At 44.4% G+C, this 13,426-nt stretch overlaps 1 protein-coding gene across 1 annotated transcript in view; it reads left to right on the plus strand.

Annotated features, from left to right (window-relative positions):
• f2 (coagulation factor II (thrombin)) overlaps positions 1-13,426 on the plus strand; it is a 50,151-nt gene that overhangs the window by 22,942 nt on the left and 13,783 nt on the right. The window contains exons 6-9 of the mRNA XM_078415089.1: positions 3,478-3,614; positions 5,875-6,168; positions 9,826-9,957; positions 11,568-11,691. Coding sequence (XP_078271215.1) covers positions 3,478-3,614; positions 5,875-6,168; positions 9,826-9,957; positions 11,568-11,691 — 687 coding nt within the window. The remainder of the gene's footprint in view (positions 1-3,477; positions 3,615-5,874; positions 6,169-9,825; positions 9,958-11,567; positions 11,692-13,426) is intronic.

A 13,426-nucleotide genomic window follows, 5' to 3' on the forward strand; every position in this document is an offset into this window, starting at 1 on the left:
CTGATGGGACTGAAGGCTGATAAATCCCCAGGGCCTGATGGTCTGCATCCCAGGGTACTTAAGGAGGTGGCTCTAGAAATAGTGGAAGCATTGGAGATCATTTTTCAATGTTCTATAGATTCAGGATCAGTTCCTGTGGATTGGAGGATAGCAAATATTATCCCACTTTTTAAGAAAGGAGGGAGAGAGAAAACGGGTAATTATAGACCAGTTAGTCTGACATCAGTGGTGGGGAAGATGCTGGAGTCAATTATAAAAGACGAAATTGCTGAGCATTTGGATAGCAGTAACAGGATCATTCTGAGTCAGCATGGATTTACGAAGGGGAAATCATGCTTGACAAATCTACTGGAATTTTTTGAGGATGTAACTAGGAAAATTGACAGGGGAGAGTCAGTGGATGTGGTATACCTCGACTTTCAGAAAGCCTTCGACAAGGTCCCACATAGAAGATTAGTGGGCAAAATTAGGGCACATGGTATTGGGGGTAGGGTACTGACATGGATAGAAAATTGGTTGACAGACAGAAAGCAAAGAGTGGGGATAAATGGGTCCCTTTCGGAATGGCAGGCAGTGACCAGTGGGGTACCGCAAGGTTCGGTGCTGGGACCCCAGCTATTTACGATATACATTAATGACTTAGACGAAGGGATTAAAAGTACCATTAGCAAATTTGCAGATGATACTAAGCTGGGGGGTAGTGTGAATTGTGAGGAAGATGCAATAAGGCTGCAGGGTGACTTGGACAGGTTGTGTGAGTGGGCGGATACATGGCAGATGCAGTTTAATGTAGATAAGTGTGAGGTCATTCACTTTGGAAGTAAGAATAGAAAGGCAGATTATTATCTGAATGGTGTCAAGTTAGGAGGAGGGGGAGTTCAACGAGATCTGGGTGTCCTAGTGCATCAGTCAATGAAAGGAAGCATGCAGGTACAGCAGGCAGTGAAGAAAGCCAATGGAATGTTGGCCTTCATAACAAGAGGAGTTGAGTATAGGAGCAAAGAGGTCCTTCTACAGTTGTACCGGGCCCTGGTGAGACCGCACCTGGAGTACTGTGTGCAGTTTTGGTCTCCAAATTTGAGGAAGGATATTCTTGCTATGGAGGGCGTGCAGCGTAGGTTCACTAGGTTAATTCCCGGAATGGCGGGACTGTCGTATGTTGAAAGGCTGGAGCGATTGGGCTTGTTTACACTGGAATTTAGAAGGATGAGGGGGGATCTTATTGAAACATATAAGATAATTAGGGGATTGGACACATTAGAGGCAGGAAACATGTTCCCAATGTTGGGGGAATCCAGAACAAGGGGCCACAGTTTAAGAATAAGGGGTAGGCCATTTAGAACGGAGATGAGGAAGAACTTTTTCAGTCAGAGAGTGGTGAAGGTGTGGAATTCTCTGCCTCAGAAGGCAGTGGAGGCCAGTTCGTTGGATGCTTTCAAGAGAGAGCTGGATAGAGCTCTTAAGGATAGCGGAGTGAGGGGGTATGGGGAGAAGGCAGGAACGGGGTACTGATTGCGAGTGATCAGCCATGATCGCATTGAATGGCGGTGCTGGCTCGAAGGGCTGAATGGCCTACTGCTGCACCTATTGTCTATTGTCTATTGTCTAAATATATAGAATTACGAGAGGCATACATAGGATAGTCAGAACCTTTTTCCCAGGCGTAACTTTAATGTGAGAGTGGCAAAGTTTAAGGGAAATGTAAGGGGCAACCTTTTCACACAGAGGGAGGCGAGACCTGGAATAAACTGCCAGGGTTGGTGGTTGAGACAGGTACGATAGAGGCATTTAAGAGACCTTTGGAAAGGCACATTGATATGGAGGGATATGGATTATGTGCCTGGAGATAAAGACAGTCTTGGCATTATGTTCAGTACAGACATTGTGGGCCATTGGGCCTGTTCTTGTGCTGTTCCAAAGGTTATATTGCAGGACACCCAGGTTGACGTGAATGAACTAAAGAAGTATGGGACATCAATCCAGACTGCAGCCTTTTATTTATTATTATTCTACTAGCTACTCATTAGAGCACAGGAGGAGGCTATTCACCCATCAAGTTCACTCCCACTATAATGACCCATCAATCCCCTTACCCCTCTCTTTATTTCCCTGGATACCTGCAATTTATTGTCTCTCACATTCTCATCAACTCCCTTTTGATTCTTTTCCCATTTCCTTCCACTAGGCGGTTAATTTACAGAACCAATTACCAGCATACTGTGGGGTTGTGGGAGGAAGCAGAACACCTGTGGGATGCTGCTTAGAGCAGTGAAAACCCCACATAGATTGCACCAGCGATCTGGATCGAACACATAACAAGAGCTGTTAGATCCTTTCTCCCTGCTTTCTTCATCCTACTCCCACCTTCCTTTCTATTTTGCCTTTCTCTTCCGATCATCATTTGCCATCTGGGTGGTCAGGCAGGTATCTCCAGCTTTCTGCTTCCTCTGAATGATATCAAGGCTCTGCACAACAAGTTGTTGGCTATTGATTTAGTATAAAAGACTGCTGGGTTGGACTTTGTTTCATGACAATCGAGTCCTGGACAGGCTGTCTCTTGAGCAGTCTCTCTGGGGATCTCTTGGGAGGTAGCATGTGTAACTAAGCTGAACGACATCAGCAATGTTGTGTGTAGCCCCAGTCATCTCGCTGACAGTCGGCCCAGATTCAGGACAGAAGGCATGGAATCTGGGCCGCAACAACGAGGAGAAGGTGAGAGAAAAGTTGGGGGAAAACTGTAACACTGTGGAACGAAGAATTATCATCCTCGAAGAAAGCTGCACGAAGTGCAAAAACTAGCATTATTTGCAAGGCATCAGCCACTCCTTTGCGAATGGACAGAACATCCCAAACGATGCTCCTGCCCACGTATCAAGTTAAAAGATATAATGAGCGGGTGAAAATCCATATTATTGGAAGGAGAGCTAGTGCATTGTTCTCATTGGCGTGGGAAGTAATGCCATGGGAAAGGGAAGTATATATTTCATACAAAGTAGTTTTGTGAGGTGTAATGTTGTTTGAGGGTGTAGTTTCAATATTACTCTGTACAACACACTGAACCCACAATGCAGAAGTAGATTGAACATTGTGTCGAGAACAAATGGTACGCGAGAGAGAACCGTGCGCATGACTGAGCTTTGTGAATGGAGAAGTTGGACAGGGAAAGAAAGCCCTGAGAGTTAATAAAAATACATTTAAGAAAAATCTGTACAAATGAATGTTGGAAGTATTCAAATAAGGTGCGTGGATCAAATCCTGAACTACGATTCCATCGTGGCCGCAGAACCTACTCATCCTCGAGTGAGAGCCTAGAGATCTTGCGGTGTTCATGAAGGAGATGCTGGAGAGATCGGAGCAGCAGCGGTAAACGGCATGGAACTGGGCGTGCCTCCTGTTCAGGAGCTATGACTGGATTGCAAGCAACCAATCACTTATTTCTTCTCACTACTAATCAATCACTGATGTCTGTACTTTCAGATATACTCCAATGACGCACAACGAATCTGACCTCATTAATAACTACTGCCGGAATCCAAATGACAGCTTAAGAGGACCGTGGTGCTACACTAAAGACCCATCAGTTAAAATAGAAGCCTGTTACATTCCTCGATGCGGTGTGTTCCACTTTATATTTTTCAGCTTTTATTATCCCAGATTTATAAATGCAGAGTTTTTAAGAGATGCTTATTTTGTGGCTTATCTGTATATTTTAACTTATTTAATATTTAATTATTTATGTGCACCAAGGCACATTCCTTGTATATGCATACTTGGCCAACAAACTTATTCATTCATTCAATAACAGAGAGACTTCAACACAGGTTTGTAAAAATATGAAACGGAGAAGGAGAGTTACTCTATCATATTTGCAATGGGAAACAATGTCATGTCCCAATTCTTCAGGAGAGCAGGAACACGACTAGAGGGATTAGCAGAGATTACACAAGAAATAGCACCATCTAGAAGAGACCAGTTAATTCAATTTCCAACAAATATTGCCTTATATAAGAGCATATGACCATTAGCATTTCTGCTTGTTTTTCAATATATTTATTTTATTTAATTTGAACAATCGTCTCTCTTATTCCCCACACCCATCTATATACTAAAACTCTTGTTTGTTTGTTTGTTCCTGAACTACAGCCAAAACGGCACACAATAGCGTGACAATTTTAAGCCCACCTTACTCACCGTCGTCCCTTTGGTGCTAATGGATCGTTTCATTGAAATTGGTGTTATATTTTTAAAGTTATTCACATTTTAAAGTTTAAATCTATCTCCTAGGGAGGGAGGGAGGGAGGGAGGGAGGGAGGGGGAGGAGGATAAGGGGGGTTGAGGGGGATGGAGTGGGGGGGAGGAGAAGGGAGGAGGGGGGAGGGGAAGGGGAGTGGGGTGAAAGAGAGGGGTGTGGGGAAGAGGGGGAGGGGGGAAGGAGAGGGTGCTGCACCAATGCAGGAAAGGTTTGGGCCCAACGGGTCCACTTGGTCCAGTTCTTTACTAAAGAGGCCAGTACCTTGTCCAAATTCTTTTTTGTTGAGACATTAAGCGATTGGATTATAAAATATTGGGATGGTGGAATTTGGTTACAGACAGACTTAATCCTGTCCCCACCCATACATTCAGATGAGAGTGGTTTGAAAAGGGCGTCTAAAGGGTAATTAAGCGTGGGGATCCTGGACAACTTGTTCTTTGCCCATCCGTGTCCGATCCCAAAGATGCTGAGTTTTGCCCTATGCTGTCACGACTGAGATCGGGTAGCAGAGAACCGACCTGGGACCTCCCCAGTCTGGTAACTCCTTGACTGATAATGCTGTTGATTTAAAGGAACGGAATCAGCAATTTACTCTGCACTGAATCCCCACGGGGAGTCCTTCTACTGCATGTGAGAGAGCAGGTAGTGAAGTGATCTGTTTTGTCTGTGTTACATCTTTTTAAGCTACTTGTTCACTCGGCATCACTGGCTTTTTAAGATTGAATCAGCAAACTGAAGATTTTTATGCACAAGACATTTAGACACATCAAAGCCCTAGTGTGGAGAAGATTTGGTTTACAGTAGCTTTCAATTTCCTCTTGAACCACACAGTAGAGTTGCTGTCTAACAGCACCAGAGACCCGGGTCAATCCTGACTGTGGGTGCTGTCTGTATGGAGTTTGTACGTTCTCCCCGTGACCGTGTGGGTTTTCTTGGGGTACTCCGGTTTCCTCCCACACTCCAAAGACATACAGGTCTGTAGTTTAACTGGCTTTGGTAACATTGTAAAATTGTCCCTAGAGTGTAGGATAGTGTTAGTGTCTAGTTTCGTTTATTGTCACGTGCACCAAGGTACAGTGAAAAGCTTTGGTTGCGGGTTAACCAGTCAGTGTAAAGACTGCACATGATTACAATTGAGCCATCCACAGTATACAGATACATGATAAAGGGTACGGGGTGATCGCTGGTCGGCGTAGATTCGGTGGGCTGAAGGGCCTATTTCCGCTCTGTATCTCTAAAGTCTAAATTGTCCTTTGGCTCACCGAGTCCATGCTGACAATCAACCTCCCACTTTCACACGAACCCAATGCAAACCAACTTAATTGTCCACACATTCGCATCAATCCAGCCCAACATCCCCACCACCACCCTTCCCCATTTTGCCACCTATCTACACACATGGGACAATTTACAGCAGAAAATTAATCTCACAACCAGCACATATTTGGGATGTGGGGGAACCCAAGTAAAACCAGGTAGTCACAGAGGGGATGTGCAAACTCCATAGACTCCACTCAGGATTGGACCCTGAGCTTGCATCTCCACTCGATGCGTCACGAGATGCACCCAAGTCAAGACTAGGAATGTTCAGTTGAATCTGACACATTTTTTGTTAATTTCAGGTGAAACGTTGCCGCCATTGCCAGTTCAACCACCAGAACAAAAGCCATCTACTCCTTGTGTTCCAAATCAAGGATTTTACTACCAAGGAACATTGAATGTAACGAAAAGTGGAAAAGTTTGCCAAGCTTGGAGCTCACAATTTCCTCACAGCCACAATTTTACCATGCAGAATTTTCCCACAGCAATCCTGGAAGAAAACTACTGCAGGAATCCAGACCAGGATGGAGATGGTGTCTGGTGTCACACTACCGACCCAATGACAAACACAGAATACTGTGAACTCAACTATTGTGGTAAATTGGCTAATAATCTACCTGGAGAGCTAGCATTGACCACAAATAAGTCATAGAGTCTTACAGCGTGGAAACAGGCCCTTCGGCCCAACTTGCCCACACTGGCCAACAGGTTCCATCTACACTAGTCCCACCTGCCTGCGTTTGGCCCATATCTCTCTAAACCTGTCCTATCCATGTACCTGTCTAAATGTTTCTTAAATGTTGCGATAGTACCTGCCTCAACTACTTCCTCTGGTAGCTCATTCCATACCCACCACCCTTTGCGTGGAAAAGTTGTCCCTCAGGTTCCTATTAAATCTTTCCCCCTTCACTTTAAACCTATGTCCTCAGGTTCTTGATTCCCATACTGAGGGTAAGAAATTCTATGCGTCTACCTGATCTATTCCTCTCATGATTTTGCATACCTCTATAAGATCACCCCTCGTCCTCTTGCGCTCCATTCAAAGATCAAGGAGGGAGTCTATCCTTGGAGTTGGAGGATGTTTGTTGGTGAGGTACTTTGCATCTATATTCACCAAGGAGAAACACTTGGAGGATAGCGAGATCATAGTGAATACAAATATGCCAGTGCAGTTTGAGATTAAGGAGGTAGTGCTGAGGCTCTTGAAGAACATTAAGGTGGACAAATCCTCAGGGCCAGATGGGATCTATCCCAGGTTATTGATGAGGACAAGGGAACTTTGAAGAGGATCTTATTGATGCAGAACCTTGACGAGGATCTTAGTTTCTTCTCTAGCCACAGACGAGGTCCCAGAGGACTGGAGTGTGGCCAATGTTGTTCCTTCATTTAAGAAAGGAAGTAGAGAGAATACAAGGAACTACATATAAATGACCTAGACTTAAATGTGGATGAGTTGGTGAGTAAGTTTGCTGATGAAACCAAAATTGGAGGAGTTACAGACAGTGAGGAATGCCATCAGAAGAAACAGTGAGATATGAATCTGCTGCAGAAATGGGTGGAGAAATGGTAGATGGAGTTTAATCTGAGCAAATGTGACATGTGCACCTCAAGGGATTGAATGTAAGGAGAGTTAATGGCAAGACCCTTAATAGCATTTATGTGCATTAGCATCTTGGCGTTCACGTTCACAGCTTACTGAAGGTGGTAGCATGAGTAGATAGGGTGGTAAAGAAGACACATGTTCTGCTTGCCTTCATTGTTAGGGACATTGAATATAAGAGTCACAAAGTCATGAGGTAACTCTACAGGGTTTTGGTTAGGCTGCATTTGCGTGCAGTCTGGTCCACAGGAAGGATGTGCAGGGTTTGGAGAGGGGGGCAGAGGTGGAGTATTTCAGCTACAGGGAGAGGTTGGATAGACTCGGATTTTTTTTTTCTGTAACGTTGCAGGACAAGAGGAGACTTGATAGAAGTATATAAAATGATGAGAGGCATAGATAGGGTAGACAGTCGGAATCTTTTTCCCAGGATGAAAATATCCAACACCAGAGGGCAGAGCAATCAGGTGAGAGATGTAAGGTTTATTGGAGATGTGCGGGGCATGTTTTTTTTTAAAAGAGAGTGGTGGAACCTGGAACGCACTGCCACGGGTGGTGGTGGGGCCAGATACGATAGTGGCGATGAAAAGGATTTTAGATAGGTATGTGGACGTACAGGGTATAGAGGGATATGGATCGTGTACAGGCATCATATTCGGCACAGATATTGTGGCTCTTGTGCTGTATTCTATGCTTTATCAAAGGATCAATAATTCTTTGAAATCTTGGAGATAGTGGTGAATCTCTGGAAATAACCCAGCTGTCTAAGTTATCCTTGAGCCTTCTCTATCATTGATCATATCAGCTGATTCTCCACCCCAAGGTAACCATTCTACCTGATCCCCATGGAGAATCCCAAAGAATTATTTGGAATTTTCTCTACCAGAGAACCGTGAATGCTTGGCAACCTGGTCCAACAGATCTACAAATAATGGGTTAGGTGGGCATAGATAATGTGAACACACACAGTCTTTTCCTCAGGGTGGGGTAGTCTAAAACTAGAGCACATAGGTATAAGGTGAGAAAGAAAAGATTTAAAAGGGACCCGAGAGGCAACTTTTTCCACCTGGAAACTGGTGTCTTTACAGAACAAGCTGCCTGGGGAACTGGTAAAGGTTGGTACAATTACAACATTTAAAAGTCCGTTTTTTTGTGGTTTTTTAAAAATTTTAATATCAAAAAATACTTTATTCAAGTAATAAATATTTGCTTCAGAACATCTTTTTTAACAAACCCATCCGACATTTCTGGAGGTTACACATTCGATACAGGCATTCACTTCCAAATGTACAGACATTTACTTACATTTACAGACATTTACACAGTATCCCTTATTTGGAGGGGCGTCTCTCTCCACCCCACCCTGCCCCCCATGTCCAGCAGCAGAAGGACCCTAGACTGTGGTCCTCCCCCACAGGGCCTTGGCATTGGCTGCACCAAGCTTCAAGTCTGTTTTGAAAGCTACATTGATAAAAGAAAGATTTGGAGGGATAGTGACCAGGCACAGGCAAGTGAGATTACCTCAGTTGGACAACTAGCTCGGCAAGGTCGAACTAGACCAAAAGGCCTATTTCCATGCTGCACAGCTCTGTGACTGTTTCTGCTGCTATTTCTTTTGGAACAATGAGCAATAGTATCTCCAGAGTAATAAAGCGGAGAGAAGTGTACTTAACATTGGGAACTAATTTACATTGTACATGTAAATGAGTTACGTGTTACACATGAGTTACACATTCCTCACGCTGGTTACATGTGTCAATAGCCTCCTCCGTATGATCAGAATAAGTTGATTGCTCCTTCCTTTCCCAACTAAAATACTTACCATTCAGTTTTTATTTGATCATACAAATGAAGAATTACAAAGATTCACAACCATCTCCCATCTGCCTTGCCCCATGCATCCACATAATTTGGCCTATTTCTTTTTGCTAACTTTCAGGTCTTTCTCTTAGCTAGAATAATACTACAAGAGTTTAGAGATACAGCGCAGAAACAGGCCCTTCGGACCATCGAGTCTGCACATTAACACTACCCTACACACACTAGGGACAATTTACATTTCTACCAAGCCAACGGCGGCACGGTGGCGCAGCGGTAGAGTTGCTGCCTTACAGCGAATGCAGCGCCGGAGACTCAGGTTCGATCCTGACTACGGGCGCCGTCTGTACGGAGTTTGTACGTTCTCCCTGTGACCTGCGTGGGTTTTCTCCGAGATCTTTGGGTTTCCTCCCACACTCCAAAGACGTACAGGTATGTAGGTTAATTGACTGGGTAAATGTAAAAATTATCCCTAATGTGTGTAGGATAGTGTTAATGTGCGGGGATTGCTGGGTGGCGCGGACTCGGTGGGCCGAAGGGCCTGTTTCCGCGCTGTATCTCTACATCTAAAAAAAACCCTACAAACCTGCACGTCTTTGGAGTATGGAGGAAACCGAAGTTCTCAGAGAAAACCCACGTGGTCCTGGGGAGAATGTACAAACTCTGTACAGACAGCACCCGCAGTCAGAACCGCGCAGTAAGGGCTGTAAGGTAGCAACTCTACCGCTGCGCCACTGTGCCGCCCATAAGGAGCTCTCCCTTCCAGGTTCTGATCCATTGACACTTTCTGAATCAGGCAGGTAGTGCGTATTTAACAATGTTTCTTTCCATCCATAAGATGATCTCTGGAATCCATTTGAAAAACCAACCCTGGAACAGATAGAGGCTCAGGATACATTTGCTGGTCGAACAATGAAGACTGAGTTTCAGCCCTCATTCAGTCCAAAATATTTTGGTAAAGGAGAGTGTGGTAAGTTCAGATGAATTTTTAATATTGTTGTTTGAATGAAGAATTAATCTACTTTTGATTAGAATCAGTAAAATTATTCCAATTAGATTTGCCTGGGTTACTCTTGGGTTGACTAAGTGCCGGAATAATGGTGTAATAAGCCTTGGAATCACCCTCAGCACCTCTGAGACTGCTGCAGAATGGAGTGCCTAAATTTTTCAGACTTTAAAAAAATATATATAATTGTGGAATTGGTCACAAACTGGAAAAGCCACTGATCCCTGGCACCTCATCTACAGGCCATGATCAGCAAGTTAAAGAAACTAATTCACTGCAGATTTATTTGGATATTAGAATATGCACTGCATCCAGTCAGATAGTTAATCTGGCAAAAAACCAAAGTGCTGGAGGAATCCGGCAGATCAGGCAGCAGCTTTGGAGGAAAATGAATAGACGACGTTTTGGGTCAAAATCCTTCTTCGGACTACATAATCTAGCCTTTGTCTATTTGTTAGATACAGTCCACCCAACCCACCCACTCTCCACCTAATCTACCCTTATTGTACAGTTTAACTTCCACCATTATGCAACTAGTTCAACACTATCCTTTGAGTGCTGCGTTCACTCCATCCACCCTCACCCAGCTAAGTTAACATCCACCTTTTGTTTATCTACTCTTAGACCTGCAAGTTAACTCCAATCCCTTTTTAATTCACTCTTCCCCTCCTTATATTTTTGGATTTAAACTGGTGAATTAAATACAACTCACTGCTTAATCTATCTTTAGACTATATTAATCCATTGTTGAAATTGGTTAAACTACCTTTGGTCTGGCAGGCAAACACACACTCTCAATTTAATCTACCTTCAGAGGAATGATTTAGCCCCAACCACAGTGCCTAATCTATCCTTCAACTGGTGGTTTAACTCCGTCCCACTAGCTAATATCCCCCAAGGGCGATGTGTCAACTTGCACACTCTAAATAAACTATGTTTAGCCTGATGAGTATCAGAGTAACAGATAGGTTAACATTCTCCCTCTGTGTAACCTACTCTCTGCTTAATATACCCTGAGTATGTTGACTCTCTAATTAAATTACCCTTCGACCTGCTACACATTAGGGACGATGGGTTAGCTCTCACCTGTTTATTCACAAAATGTTGGAGTAACTCAGCAGGTCAGGCAGCATCTCAGGAGAGAAGGAATGGGCGACGTTTCGGGTCGAGACCCTTCTTCAGATTGAAGAAGGGTCTCGACCCGAAACGTCGCCCATTCCTTCTCTCCTGAGATGCTGCCTGACCTGCTGAGTTACTCCAGCATTTTGTGAATAAATACCTTCAATTTGTACCAGCATCTGCAGTTATTTTCTTACACTAGCTCCCACCTGTTGTTCAATCCACCGAAACCTCCACTATCTAATTCTATCTTGGACCTGTGGATTAACTCCCTTCTCGACACAAGGACTTCCACTCCAAGATAGCTCAAAGAGAGATCAAGATACCTTGTTAAGAAACTGGCAATGAAGGATTTAGCATTATTCTGGCAGACATGTTCTAACATCTGGTACAAAGGCGAGTTACAATTTGGACCTGTAGACGCAGTCAAACTCAACTATTTTCATTGACCACAGATTGTGGGCTGAGGCCATTGTTTGAGCGCCGGAACATAAAGGATTCAGAGGAAAGGTCATTGATGGAATCGATGAAAAGCCGGATTGTGAATGGAGAGGATGCTGAAGTGGGAAGTGCACCTTGGTGAGTGAAGCATCCCATTAATGCTACCATTTACACCTGGTCAATTATACACTTTCTTTACGGGGGTGGGGGAGCATAATCTTCAGAAGCATGGTGCTGCAAATGGTAGAGCTTCTGCCTCGCAACCCCAGTGGCCTGGGTTCAATCCTGGCCTACTGTGCTGCCTGGACAGAGATTGCAGGTTCTTTCTGTGACAAGGTAGGTTTCCCCAGAGGTGATCTGCTTCCCTTCCAGATCAGGTTAGGAGGTTAATTGACCTCTTTAAATTGCCTCTATTGCAGGTGGTGGTAGAATTGATGGGGATGTGGGGAGGTGACAGGAATATTAGTGGGGAATGAGACAGGGTGAGACATTGGGAGGGTGAAAGACTGGTTTTGTCGCCTTGTGGATTCATTCCACAATGGCGTACTGCTTGTTGCTGCTGCTGCTTCACAGCTCCATCGGTCTGTATTCAATCCTGACCTCAGGTGCTGTCCAAGTGGAGTTTACACGTTATCATTTTTCTCTGCATGCTCCATTTTTCACTCGCATATCAAAAAATGTGGTGAGTTGGAGAGTTAATTTAGAGTCTAGAGTATAGCAGCTCAGTGGGAAAATTCAGCGGGCGTTGATGGGAATGTTGGGAAAATAAAATGGAATTCATTTAAAGGGGTGATTAATGGTTGGCAAGGGTGTGGGGCTGAAAGGCCAGTGCTAAGCTACATAGAACAATGTTTCTGTTACTTCACAGCTGCTTCTGTGCAGAGTAAACAGAATGAAATGTTGGTCAGGATTTGATCAGGTCACCGTTGAATAGTATTTCAATCCCTGACTACGTTACCCTGGAGTACTGCTCAGTGGGCTCTCTAGGTATTCCCATGGCCATTCTGTGTGAGCCAGCCCGGGAATGAGAGCTGGCAGGGAATACTTAGCCCTGGCCAGACCTCACATTGTCTTATCTGCTTCCTCCAGTTGGGAGTATCTGGTTCACCATCAGAAGTGGAACGACTGATATTTCTCCTCACTCCTTTAAGAGGCTGAGACTAAATATTAATGGTATCACAAAATGCTGGAGTAACTCAGTGAGTCAGGCAGCATCTCTGGAGAGAAGGAATGGGTGACGTTTCGGGTCAATAGACAATAGACAATAGACAATAGGTGCAGGAGTAGGCCATTCAGCCCTTCGAGCCAGCACCGCCATTCAATGCGATCATGGCTGATCACTCTCAATCAGTACCCCGTTCCTGCCTTCTCCCCATACCCCCTCACTCCGCTATCCTTAAGAGCTCTATCCAGCTCTCTCTTGAAAGCATCCAACGAACTGGCCTCCACTGCCTTCTGAGGCAGAGAATTCCACACCTTCACCACTCTCTGACTGAAAAAGTTCTTCCTCATCTCCGTTCTAAATGGCCTACCCCTTATTCTTAAACTGTGGCCCCTTGTTCTGGACTCCCCCAACATTGGGAACATGTTTCCTGCCTCTAATGTGTCCAATCCCCTAATTATCTTATATGTTTCAGTCTGAAGAAGGGTCTCGACCCGAAACATCACCCATTCTTTCTCTCCAGAGATGCTGCCTGACCCGCTGAGTTACTCCAGCATTTTGTGATACCTTCGATTTGTACCAGCATCTGCAGTTATTTTCCTAAATATTAATGGGGTAACTTAGTACACACCCAGGGATCAAACATGGGATCAAACACAGGATCTAGCTGTTTGACTTTCCAACACAGCTCAAGCTCTTTTCAGAACCCCG

Source organism: Rhinoraja longicauda, chromosome 18 (assembly GCF_053455715.1).
Source record: "Rhinoraja longicauda isolate Sanriku21f chromosome 18, sRhiLon1.1, whole genome shotgun sequence".
NCBI classification, from domain to species: Eukaryota; Metazoa; Chordata; class Chondrichthyes; order Rajiformes; family Arhynchobatidae; genus Rhinoraja; species Rhinoraja longicauda.